The following is a 12543-nucleotide window of genomic DNA, read 5'->3' as shown; positions in this document are numbered from 1 at the left end:
GGAAGTGACGTCACGTGTCTTCTTCCTGAGTTATTTGGGGTTATTTTGTATTCCACGCTACACAAACCCACAAAGAAGAGACTAGACCGCAGAAACGGTGGCGAATCACTTTAGAAACAATAAATATTGGGTTAAAGTTGCGGAAAAGTTGCAAAAAGTTGGGATTTTGCGGGGTTTGCTTGATTTTGCGTTAATAGTTGCGATCGCAACATCGTGAAATCCTGGAGGGTCTGATAAATGTGTCTCGTTCAATAAGAGGACCAGCGGGTCCAGATAAAAGCCACGTACGCCGTTCCCTTCCCGTCGTAGACCCAGGTGGTGGACGCCAGGCCCTGGAACACCGAGGCAACGTAGAAGGCGCAGGCGTTGAGGTGCAGCATGTAGAGCAGGTAGCCCGTGGTCCGAGCCACTCTGCGTCCAAAAAACAGACGGGATCTGAAGACCGTCCACCAGAACCTCCTCAGACGGAGAGGAACAGGAACGCGTTTTATTTTTTACCTCCAGATGTAAGCTTTGTCCATGACGCTCTCGAGTCGGTCGCTGAACTCGAAGAACGACTCGATCTGAAACAGAAAACAGGAAGCTGAAGACGACTCGGACTCGGACTCGGACCCGTTTCCCCGAGCCGACCTACCCTGATGAATCGGTTCAGCCGGAACCCGGAGGAAAAGCCAAACTGCAGGCTGAGGAGGTCGAACGGGACGACGCTGACGAGATCCGTCTGGAAAAACGTGAAACGCTCGACTGAGTCGTCACGGAAACGGGAAAAGGAAACGTTTTCGTTCAGCGTCTCACCTTAAACCTGAAGGATTTCCGGTAATGAGCTTTAGTCTGAGTTCTGTCTTTCTGCAGGAAACAAACGGGTTAAAACGTCCAACGTTTTACGGCGCGTCCTGAACGACTCCGCCCACTTTTAGCTCGACAGAGAAAACACAGAAACTCCTACAGCTTGTTAGAATTATTTCAGTTTAAATGTGTCGCCACCCGCAGCTCGAGGGTTCAAACCGGCGGTCCCGCAGGAAGTCAGAGACTCACGATGATGTCGCCGCCGCGGACGAACTGCAGCCGAGGCTGCCAGACCACGACGTCGACGACGTTCACCAGATCCGAGAGGACGTCGAAGACGACCCAGAACTTGTTGGCAGTTCTGCCGTGGTACGGGAACGCCAGCCGGGCCGGGCAGAACCAGACGTTGTAGTTGTACGCCGCGGCGACGACCGCCAGCCAGGCGATGTACCGGCGGTCTGAGGACAGGAAGCGCCAGCGCCGAAACACGATGAATTAACCGAACTGTTAGAGTTACAACCAGCTGAACAAGCTAAACTAAAGACAACAGCAGCTAAAAGCTAAATGTAGTACAACAGTAGCTAAAGGCTAAAATTAGCTAAACAATACGTAAAAGATAAACTTTGGAAACAGGTAACTAAATGCTAAACATAGCAGAAAAGTAAATTCAAAAAAAGTTAAAAAACAAAAACAACTGGACTTCTAAAAGTCCAGTTGTTTTTGTTTTTTAACTTTTTTTGAATTTACCATGGCCTGGATGACTGAGAATCTACACCAGCATAGCAGAAAAGTAGCTAAAAGCTAAATGTAGCAAAACGGAAGCTTAAAAACTACAATTACCAAAACCTCAGCTTAAAGCTAAAATTAGTGAAACAGTAGCTACAAGCTAAATGAAAAATGAGTACAATTGCAGCTAAAGGCTAAAATTAGCAAAATAATACCTAAAAGTTAAAATTTGCAAACAGGTAACTAAATGCTAAATGTAGCAAAAAAGTAGCTAAAAGCTAAAATCAACAAAACTGTAGCTACGAGCTAAATGTAGCACAATAGTTGCTGAAAGCTACATGTAGCAATACAGTAGCTATAAGCTAAATGTAGCACAACAGTAGCTAAAAGAAAAATTAGTACAATTGCAGCTAAAGGCTAAAATTAGCTAAATAATACATAAAAGGTAAACTTTGCAAACTGGTAACTAAATGCTAAACATAGCAGAAAAGTAGCTAAAATCAATAAAACTGTAGCTGCAAGCTAAATGTAGCACAACAGTTGCTGAAAGCTAGAATGAGCAAAACTTTAGCTAAAAGAAAAAAATAGTACAACTGCAGCTAAAGGCTAAAATTAGCAAACCGGTAACTAAATGCTAAACATGGCAGGAAAGTAGCTAAAAGCTAAAATCAATAAAACTGTAGCTACGAGCTAAATGTAGCACAACAGGAGTGAAGAACTTAAATTTGTCAAACGGTAGCTAAAAGGTACAATTAGCAAAACCTTAGCTATAAGCTAAATGTAGCAGAACAGTAGCTAAAAGCTAAAATTATCACGAGGACGCCGGGAGAAGAAACGCTGAGTCATCGTTCCCGTCTGAACGCTGAGTCAGCGCGCCTGCAGCCACCTGTGAACGGGTCGATGGTGCTCCCCAGAACCGAGTCCATCTTCTCCTCCAGGGGGCGGAGGAGGAGGTCGAAGCAGGAGCAGCTGAAGTCGGGGAGGATCCTGCTCCTCCTCCTGACCTCCTCAGCTTTCTGCTCGGCCTCCAGGCGCTTCTCCTCGTCCTTCTTCTTCTTCTCCTCCACCTTCCTCGCCGCCTCCTCCGCTCTTCTCCTGCCCTCCTCCTCCTCGGCCCGGCGCTCCTCCTCCTTCATCCTGACGTAGTCCTCCTTCTGGAAAACCGGAGCTGACGGGACAAAGACACTTTCTGAGTTTCCACCCGAGCGGCCGGCGGCGGCGTTTGCGTCCACACTTACTGACAGGCGGGGTGACCTCCGGAGACGTGGCGTACGGGTCGACGACCTTCTCCCGGAGCGACGCGTTCCTCTCCCTCAACCTCCTGATCACGCTTCTGAGGACGTCGTCGGCGTAGTGGGAGTAAACGGGCGGCGCAGGAGCGGCGTCGGCACTGAAAACGGATGTGTTCAGACACACAACCTGCAACTGATTGACCTCACTACGCTTCAATATGGCCGCCGCAGCTACCGTGTTTTCCACACTGTCAATTTCAAATCTTTGTCATATATAAGGAGCATCATCGCCTCCCAATTTTTGTAACTTCCTGCCGACCGCTCGCACCACGCTCCATTAAAAATGGACGATTTCGCTGCTTTTTCAGCTCCACGGCCTTTAACGGCGAGGCGGATAAATTAACAAAATAAAACGATACGACCAGCATGAAAACGGGTATTTTTAAAAACATAATAAACGTAAATCAAACGTGTCCTCGCAGCTTCGTTAGCTGCATCCTGGTTTAAACACGCCCTTCAAAATAAGAGACAAGAGAAATATAAAGTGCAGGAAGAATGCTGAGTCAGCGGGAGCCCTGAGCCTGTTTCTCAGTAACAAGATGTTTGTTTTTAGCGGTTTTTCAAAATAAATGTCGTTCAGAAAAAAAATACGCACAGAAACGGCTGCAGGTTTTGCAGAAACTGAGCTGAAATCTGGAGTGGAAGCAGCTGAGGCTGAATAAATTTATATTTATATCTACAGAACGTGATCTCTGAACGTTCTCGGTCACAAACACCTCTAAGCTCCTAATCTGCTTTCCTGAAGGATCAGCCCGCGGGTCAGCGGGGGGTCATGGCCGTCGTTCTCTGCGGGCGGGGGGACGAACTTCCTGCATTTTAATCTAGACTCAGAACTGAACGAGTCAGGATTCGATTTAGTGTTTGAAAACGAGGCTGTGGGTTTGGGACGTGTCCTTCAGCAGATCCCGCAGGAACGGCTCTGCTGGAGCCAATCGGGTCCCCTCAAACAGCGCAGAGAGGGGCGGAGCCTGGACGGGATTCAAGGAGGGCGTTAAAGTCGACTCGCCGCCGTGATGCCTCTGAGCCAGCAGGAAGGAGGTCGCAAAGACACGGAAAACCCACCGAGGGGATCGTACTCACCCGCCTCCCCCGTCTGGAGCGGCTGGAGCTTCGGCTGGAGCTTCGGCTGGAGCTTCGGCTGGAGCTTCGGCTGGAGCTTCGGCTGGTGCAGCTGGAGCTTCGGCTGGTGCAGCAGGAGCTTCGGCTGGTGGGAAATTCAGCAGACGTTTCATTAACTGACACACTCCTACAAGCCGCCCCACAGATGAGGCTGTGACTATAGGAGACACAGGAAACCAGTCGGATGCTGTCAAACATCGGAGCCTTCAGGGTCCTTTAAGGACCATCAGGATTCAGGATTAGAGACTTTTTATCCAACTAAAACTTCAGTTTCGTTCTGTTGGAGCACACGTGTCAAAGTCAAGGCCCGCGGGCCAGATCCGGCCCTCTGTAACGTTTCATCCGGCCCTCTAGTCTGGTTCAGATCGAGTCTCTGATTCTTATTTTGCTTTAAAAAACTGAAGTTTTCTCTTGAAGCCAACAATATATAGTTTTAATTTCTGTATGATCAGGTTTTTGTTGATGGCTTTTTAAAAAAATCTGTTTTAATGTTAAAAAATTTATTTAAAAGCTGAGTGAGGCGTAAGAAATGACAGCTAATGATGAGCTTTTTGATGTTTGATCTATTTGTCTGTGTTCATTAAAGTCTGTTTGCTCTAAATTCTGTATAATCTGTAACTGGGAAAAGGTCGTTGATATTTCTACATGAATTTGACATAATGCATCTAAAACTAATTAATTTATGTAATTTTTAATAAATATTGATCGTGATTGGCCCTTGGCTAGGACCAAATGTTTAATTTTGGCCCCCTTGTGTCTCTGGGTTTGACTCCCCTGGTTTAGAGGAAAAAAAACCCTGAAATAATCCTAAAATATAAACAAACAAACAAACAAACAAATTTAAGAGCTAAAACCGAAATCTAAAGGTTTCCCGTGGAGTTTAAACCAGTTCAACCAAATATCTCACCTGGTTTTTCGTCCTTCTTGGTCTCATCTTCCATCTTCTCGTCTTTCTTTTCACCTCCCGGCTTCGGCTCGTCTTCGTTTCCATCCTTACTTCCCGGCGGCTCCTCCTGGAAATAAACGGTTTAAAGTGTTCCCGCTCTTTGCACGGTTACGGCTTCGGACCACCTGAAAGGCGTTTTCAGGGAGCTGAGGTCTTACCTTGGCTGGTGGAGCGGGTGGAGGCTCAGGAGCCCCCAGCCACCGTCTCAACCTGCCCAACATGTTGGGGAGAACGCCTCCGACTTCTCGCCTGGCGCCGAAACAGCACACTGAGGGCTCTTAGTTTCTGAGAATCTGTAACTCCCTCTGGGAACTCCCCCTTTTCTCCCGAATCCAACTCCAGGTGAGCGAAAAATGGCTGAAATCGATTCAATAACGGCTGAATCTGCTTCGGGTACGAGCCGGTCCCAGGATCTCTGCTTCGAGGTTAAAACAGATTAAAGTTTTCTTTTCCGACGCTGCTGTAATACCTCGACTCTTCTTCACAGATTAATCAGCCTTTAATACGTCTCTGTCTGACTAACAGGATTAAACGGGATCTGCAGCTGATCTGCAGCCGAACTGCAGCCGAAGGCTTACAGACACGCAGCCGTTTGTCACATTCAGCCGTTTATTTGGGTAAATATAGACGATGTAACAGCATACCTGCTGCAGGCGAGCAGTCAGGTAAATAATCAGGTTTATAACGAACAGATTACAGATTAACACGTTTCAGGTTCGCTTCCTGCTGTTAGAGTTCAAAATGGCCGCCGAGCCTGACGGCGGATCTTCATCACTTCGTACAAAAACATGAAGACGTCAAAAAGAGTCGTTCAAATAAAAACACGACTTCATTTGTTTCCAGATATCTGGGAAAAAGAGAGAAAACATCAAAGTTAATGATCCTGACCTGATGGTCATCCACCCATCCATCCAACCATTTATCCATCCATCCATCCATCCAACCATTTATCCATCCATCCATCCATCCATCCAACCATTTATCCATCCATCCATCCATCCAACCATTTATCCATCTATCCATCAATCCAACCATTTATCCATCTATCCATCCATCCATCCATCCATCCATCCATCCAACCATTTATCCATCCATCCATCCATCCATCCATCCATCCATCCATCCATCCATATTAAAACCTTTTACCTTCATTTTCTCCATAAACTTCTTGTTGAAGGCTCCTCCGAAGGCTCGCAGCAGTTTGGGAGTCGGTGGTCTGGGTCCGAACAGCGCCAGTCCTTTCTTCTTGTCCTCCTCTACTTTGGCAGCTGCCGGACCCTTGGCCTTCATTAGTTTCCTACACCCACAAACAATGATAATATAAAACATTTGTTTCAGACTCTGATCTGTTTGGTAAATCCAAACAGGAAATGGACAGAGTGAGACTTTATCGTCCCGTCGGTCTGGTTCTGGACTCACCTGCCCTTCCGAGCCAACACTTTCTGAGACTCTGGGTAGTGGACCAGAATGTCAAACAGGTCTTTCTTCTCCAGGACGAAAAGGTTTGCAAAACCGTAGGCTTTGACATTAGCTGTGCGCCTGTTCCCGCCGTCTTTGGACGACTGTAACAGACTGATTTCTCCGAACACGCAGCCGGCCTTCAGCGTGACGAAGACGATGCTGTTGTCGGGTCCTCCCACCACCTGAACCGCCCCGCCCTTGATGATGTACATCTCCTTACCGATGTCCCCCTGCAGAGATTCACACAAACAGTTCACTGATGGGATCTTGGAAGGAATAATCAGTACCTTTAACAACCTGACGAGGTGCAGAAAGAAGCAGGCTCACTTTTTTCACAACAAAGTCCCCCGGCAGGTAGATGATGGACTTCAGCCTCAGTAACATGTCCACCAACATCTGCTGGTCACAGCCCTGTGGAGGTGAAGAGGTTCAACCCACCGGTGTTCGCTAACAGCGTTAACGCCTTACAGATACGGCTCGTCTTCAATCCAACCTTAAAAAGATCAATCTTCTGAAACGTTGCCAGGTTGATGTCCACAGCAATGGCGGTTCTCATGACGAGAGGCATCTTGTCCAGCAGCTCAGACTCATCTGGACGTTTAGAAGAAAAACAAGCTGATTCCTGAGCATCAGACGGAGGCAGAACAAAGTCCTTCATCCAATACATACTGACCCAGCATGCCCTGGGCGTCCCACGTGTACGTGTACCAGGTGCGGACTCGGTTCTGCACCATGTAGGGGATGTGGTTGCTCACCATGTAGGCGACTGTGTTGTCCATGGAGGTACGGAAGTACGTCTGTCCTGCTGTGGCGGCACCAATGACATCTCTCATCTGAGGCAACATGATAAAAATAACTACATAAACAGAGGAAAACCTTAATTAAACTACTAATTAGCATGCAGAATTAACTTCTTATTTGGCTGTGGAAACCCTACGTACAGGCAAGACTTCACAGGGAACCAGAGAAGGGGAGACTGGGGCAACTGCCACTGTCCTACCAGGACAATGTCCTTCATCTACCACTGAATTAAATGGGAAAAGAGGTGCTCACATGCTAATTTAGATGCTAAGTTTAGGAATTCGGGATGCCAGATTGGTTCCTGTGTTACCTGTCCGATCAAACTGGAGAACACAAAGACGCCTATGAAAAAGTTAGTCAGCTGGAAGGAAATCTCAAAGACTGTCTGGGGTTCGTTAAGACCTCCGATGCTGATCAGACTGCGGACAGCGAAGTAGTAACAGCGCAGGTACCTGTGGAGAAGGTGGCGGGGTGTTAGACAGACTTTCACTGCGTTTTGCATTTGTTTTATTTAAGAAGTGTGGGCTTTTCTGCAAATTCTGAACTGATTTTATGACCATAACTTCTGTGGCGTCCTGTAAGGGTTGGGGTTTTCTACTAAGGGTCATTTGGTCTGCATTGCTGGTAATAAGTCAGACTTGGTTTTAGGGGTGGAGGGTCTCCAGTTTTGGGGCTTTGGACTACATTGCTGCCTTTTTGAAGGTATGATCCTGTTGGTCTCATGTAGCCAGGACCTTTAGCAGAAGCTGGAGCTGTCTGCAGCCTGAGCCCAAGGGTGGATATCCACCTCTGTGTTGGGAATGAGTCGCTGCCCCAAGCAGAGGAAGTTCACGAGTTGGTACAGAACGGAGCCGGAGATAAAGAGCTGGACCAGAACCACTCCTCGGGGTGGCCGAACTCCCCCTGAGGGACAGGGTGAGGAGTTTCAGCTGTTCAGGAAAAACTTGAAGGGATAGTCCAGTCATCTTTGGAGTGGAGTATGGAGATAATGGCCACAAGTCCAGGCTAGGCTAATGGCTAGCCCAACATCATCTCAGAAAGGACATACCGGTGTGAAAGAACAACACAGAAGCTAACATTAAGCCTCTACAGTTTGACATGACACCGTTTCTTTCAACCAAATGTTTGTGTGAATTTGGCACTCGTTTGGCTAGCCGTTAGCTGAACCCGGATGAAGACTTTTGGCTCCTTCTCCCTCCTCCGTGCCCTACGTCAGATGCCACAGCCGATAAAGGTGCTAAATATCGATAACTGTTGACAGAACATCCCTTCAAAACTGACAGGACTGAGCTTATAAAGCAGAGCTGCTCCTCCTCGTTGACAGGAGGTGGTTGAGGTGGTTTGGGAATTTAAGAACGCCTCCAAAGAGACGCCTTTCAGACATGTCCCACTGGGAAGACACCTTTGGACAGACCAAGGATTTGCTGGAGAGTTTATATCTCACAGTTGGCCTCAAAATGTCTTGGAGATCTGGGGATCTCTGATTGACCTGCTGTCTCCGATAAGCGGCGGAAAATGGACTTGACGTCTTGCTGTACTTTGTCTTTAACATTTCCTGTCTTCCCTCAACGTTAAAGCTACTAAATATTGAGAATCAAGTCAAACAGTTGAATTACAGATTGGAAAAAAGGAGCTACCTGGCCCAGAATGACAGACATAAAGAAGCCCCCAAAAAGGAAGTTCAGCATCTGAAAGATCTGTTCAAACGTGGTCTCTGGAGGCGGCAGCTCAGCAACCATCAGAAGGGACTTCTCCGCATAGAAGAAGCAGCTGAGGTAACTGCAACAGATGTTCACATTTGGGAGTTTCTTTGACTTTCCCCCTCTGGTTACACTAAATAAAGCTTTGCGTTTCTCTTGTTTCGTACATAAAAAAGATATAAACCTGAGAAACAAAACGGACCAGCCAAAAACTGATGTACTGACCTCTGACACAAAAAACAACCGTGGCAAACTGCTTTAAGAACTCCGTCAGTAAACATTAAGATCTTCTAACGCTTTAAAACCGAGAATAGATTCCAAATAATATGGCGAACAAACCGGGTGTTACCTCGATAGCAACCTAGATGGCTTCGGTTCAGGTTTGCAGCAGAAATTAATCAAATTCAAAGATATATCTGGGAACGTGGAAGTCACACTTACGCACTGCCTTGGCCGGAGTAGACCCACTTCGTTTTCCCGATGCCCTGGTATTCTGACGCCACGTAGTAAAAACAGGCGTTGAGGTGGAGCATGAACAGGAGGTAACCAATGGTGCGAATCACTCTAGAAAAGGACCAGTAATTAGGTGACACTGGGGATGCTTTAAGATGGAAAGAGTTTAAGTAAAGACACTAAATATAGAGAAATTCTTGGGACTTTGGGACAGCTTACCTCCAGATGTACGCCTTGGCCAAGATGCTTTCCAAACGATCACTGAACTCGAAAAATGTATCCAGCTTAAGGAGAAGTAAAGTAATGTCAACGTTTGGCTTTTTTTCCCCAGTTTCTGCTGCTCAGAGTCGGCACATTTTACCTTCAGTAAACGGTTGGCTCTGAAAACGGACTTGAATCCAAACTGTAGGTACAACAAGTCGAACGGCAAAACGGACACCACGTCCATCTGTTGAAGAGAGAGAAACCCGTGAGGTCCTCGACACCCGGTTCGCGTTCGGGCTCAAAGTTCTGCAAGCGGGGGCAACAGTACCGCCAGTCGCTCCGTTTCCCTGTAGTGCCTCGTTGTCATCGCACGGTTTTTCTGAAAGAGACGATGAAAGTAATCGGTCAACCGCTTCACCTCGTCAGCCTGATTTCATCAGCCCACCCCCAGCAGTTACAATAAGAGTCCAAACCCCTCGATGGACGCCGTCTTTGACACGCCGACCCCCTGAGGAACCTTCCAACTGCAGGTTTGTGGGTCAATGAGGCGTATTTATGCCCCCCAGTTCCTTACAGTTTAACGTAATATCTCACTGTGCTGCAACCGTAGACCAGTTGGTGAATCAAACTTGGCTCAACATTGCAAGAAAAGATTTTTACTTTCAATCGGGGCGGTTTCTAGACCTGGACATTACTTCTGAGTCCTCGCAGGTGTTTAAATACAACTCCTGCGACAAAACCTTAAAGCAGGGGTGTCAAACTCCCTTCCTCGGGGGTCGCTCTCCTGCATGTTTTAGACGTGTTCTTGCTTTAAAACACCTGGTTTAAATGGACGACTTGTTGCCGTGCTCCTGGAGAACCTGATGATTTGGTGAGGAGGTAATTAAACCAGTTGAATCAGGTGTGTTCGAGCAGAAACACATAAAACTCACAGGACAGCGGTCCTCGAGGCCTGGAGTTTGACACCCCTGCCTTAAAGGGTTCAAGGCAACTGCAACAACTATTTTGAGAGAAAATTGGTCAGTTTTTATGAAGATGAAGGCCCGCGAGCCTCTGTGACTCAAGCGAGGAACGTGAGAACTCCTCACCATGGGCTTAAAGGACAACGCACCAAAAAACGAAGTCCAGAAAAAAGGCAAGCTGCTTTCCTTTATCCTCTGAACAGATTTGTGTACCAAGGATAGACCCTTAACCCAGAAATCTATGGGTACAAAATGGTCCAAAGTGGCAAAGAACAGCAAACTCACGATGATGTCTCCTCCTTTGACGAACTGCTTGCGAGGCTGAAAGATGATGGAGTCTGTGAGGTAGACGAGGTCAGCCAGGATGTCCACGATGAACCAAAAAGGGATGGCGGTCTCCGTGTGGTACGGGAAGCACATCCGGGCTGTGACGAACCACGTGTTGTAGTTGAAGGCCACGGTCACCAGACTCAGCCAGGCGATGTAGCGCCGATCCGTGAACGGGTCGATGGTGGGCCCCAGCACAGAGTCCATGGAAACCTCGATGGGCTTCAGCACAAAGTCCACTAACGACCACCAAGCTTCAGTCATCCTCGTCTTCAAGGGAACCTTCACCTTCTTCTCCTCCTCTTTCCGTTTCTCCTCCTCCTCCTTCTTCTTCTGCTCAGCTTCCTTCTTCTTCTTCTCCTGCTCTTCCTTCTTCTTCTTATCGGCCTCCTCCTTTTTGATCCGGTCCTCCTCCGCCTGCCTAGCTCGTTCCTCTAAGACCTTTGCATACTCGTCCTTGGGCAGCAGCGGAGCTAAAAAGGACAAAAATGAGGAATTAGAGATCATCCTTTGCCCTGACTGGACTCCTCATCAGATGAAGGATGTGAGTACTCACTGACAGGAGGGGTGATCTCAGGGGATGAAGCGTACTGATCAACCACCTTCTCCTTATACAGCTGCAGCCTGTCTTTCATTAATTTGGCGCAAGATCTCAGCTGCTGATCTGCGTATTTGTTGATAACTATCGGTAGATCAGGAGCGTCCTGTCTGTAAATCGAAAACGCCACCAATCAACCATTTTATTAACAATAAATGTGATTTCTGTCTTACCAAAAAGCATAAAAAGGAATGAAGCTTCTTGATGCAGCATCTCTGTTAGTCAGTTTGACTAAACATTCAGTAGATGTTCATGTGTCGCCCCCTTGTGGTGAACTTTCAGTAACACACCTGACAGAAGGATCCATTAATATTGGCTCTCTTTATATGTCACATTTCATTAAGCTAAAAAATTGTAAGAAGATGTTCCTCTTCTTTGATTTACTGAAGGAGGATCTGTGTGTAGAGGATTTTGAATGATGTCAGCCGACATCTCATCCGTTAAAACTGAAGCTAAGGTCTTCTGATAGAGATAGGCTGCAGAGTTAATACCCAAGACTTAATCCACTCTGAAATCTGTCGCTGTTCATTTAACTAATGTGCCTCTTTGTTCAAAACACAAGACAGACACGGGCCGGTTTAGGTTTGTTTGTTTGGGAAAACAAAAGGAAGTTTGAGGTGGTCGGATATTTGTTTGAAGAGCTGCGGCAGTGTGTGAATAAAAAACTACAATAAAGCTAATTAACAATGTATTCAGCACTGAAATAAATGCAAATACAAGGTAGTAACACAAACTACAGCCAGGTATGTACCAAGTATGTTTGGGGTTTGTAGGTACAGAATGAAAAATTACATCATAATTCAGCCTGGTCCCCTTACAAACTCTGTAATTAGCCAGTAACTACCAGGGTATGAACCCTGTAACTACCCAGATACGTACTCTGTAACTACCTGAATATGTAGCCTTTACTTACCCTAGGACATAGCCTTTAACTACCTGTATATGTAGCCTTTAACTACCCGTATATGTAGCCTTTAACTACTTGAATACGTAGCCTTTAACTACCTAGGTACATAACCTTTAACTACCCAGGTACGTAGCCTTTAACTACCCAGGTACGTAGCCTTTAACTACCCAGGTATGTAGCCTTTAACTACCCAGGTACGTAGCCTTTAACTACCCAGGTACGTAGCCTTTAACTACCCAGGTACGTAGCCTTTAACTACCC

General features: G+C 46.8%; 2 protein-coding genes across 3 annotated transcripts in view; both read right to left on the bottom strand.

Moving 5' to 3' along the window:
- cngb3.1 (cyclic nucleotide gated channel subunit beta 3, tandem duplicate 1) overlaps nt 1-5202 on the bottom strand; it is an 8873-nt gene extending 3671 nt beyond the window's left edge. The window contains exons 1-10 of the mRNA XM_017432344.3: nt 5028-5202; nt 4831-4936; nt 3885-4008; nt 2751-2902; nt 2399-2680; nt 1036-1244; nt 796-846; nt 635-721; nt 499-563; nt 289-411 (exon numbers count right to left, since the gene is read on the bottom strand). Of these exons, the coding sequence (XP_017287833.1) occupies nt 289-411; nt 499-563; nt 635-721; nt 796-846; nt 1036-1244; nt 2399-2680; nt 2751-2902; nt 3885-4008; nt 4831-4936; nt 5028-5090 (1262 nt within the window). The 5' untranslated portion in view covers nt 5091-5202. The remainder of the gene's footprint in view (nt 1-288; nt 412-498; nt 564-634; nt 722-795; nt 847-1035; nt 1245-2398; nt 2681-2750; nt 2903-3884; nt 4009-4830; nt 4937-5027) is intronic.
- Nucleotides 5203-5448: 246 nt separating this feature from the next.
- LOC108245435 (cyclic nucleotide-gated cation channel beta-3) overlaps nt 5449-12543 on the bottom strand; it is an 11632-nt gene continuing 4537 nt past the window's right edge. Inside the window, exons 4-16 of one of the 2 annotated variants that reach the window (XM_017432343.3) lie at nt 11334-11485; nt 10736-11250; nt 9817-9867; nt 9646-9732; nt 9504-9568; nt 9273-9395; nt 8769-8910; nt 7004-7163; nt 6824-6921; nt 6658-6741; nt 6289-6560; nt 6016-6166; nt 5449-5716 (exon numbers count right to left, since the gene is read on the bottom strand). In XM_017432343.3, coding sequence (XP_017287832.1) covers nt 5699-5716; nt 6016-6166; nt 6289-6560; nt 6658-6741; nt 6824-6921; nt 7004-7163; nt 8769-8910; nt 9273-9395; nt 9504-9568; nt 9646-9732; nt 9817-9867; nt 10736-11250; nt 11334-11485 — 1918 coding nt within the window. In that variant the 3' untranslated portion in view covers nt 5449-5698. Of the gene's footprint in view, nt 5717-6015; nt 6167-6288; nt 6561-6657; nt 6742-6823; nt 6922-7003; nt 7164-7441; nt 7584-8768; nt 8911-9272; nt 9396-9503; nt 9569-9645; nt 9733-9816; nt 9868-10735; nt 11251-11333; nt 11486-12543 lie in introns of both variants that reach the window. The other variant, XM_017432342.3, reaches the window with a different exon arrangement.

The sequence above is a fragment of the Kryptolebias marmoratus genome, linkage group LG21 (assembly GCF_001649575.2).
Source record: "Kryptolebias marmoratus isolate JLee-2015 linkage group LG21, ASM164957v2, whole genome shotgun sequence".
Classification (NCBI taxonomy): domain Eukaryota; kingdom Metazoa; phylum Chordata; class Actinopteri; order Cyprinodontiformes; family Rivulidae; genus Kryptolebias; species Kryptolebias marmoratus.
Note: the sequence above shows the minus strand (reverse complement) of the source record. Positions and strands in the feature narration are given on the sequence as shown.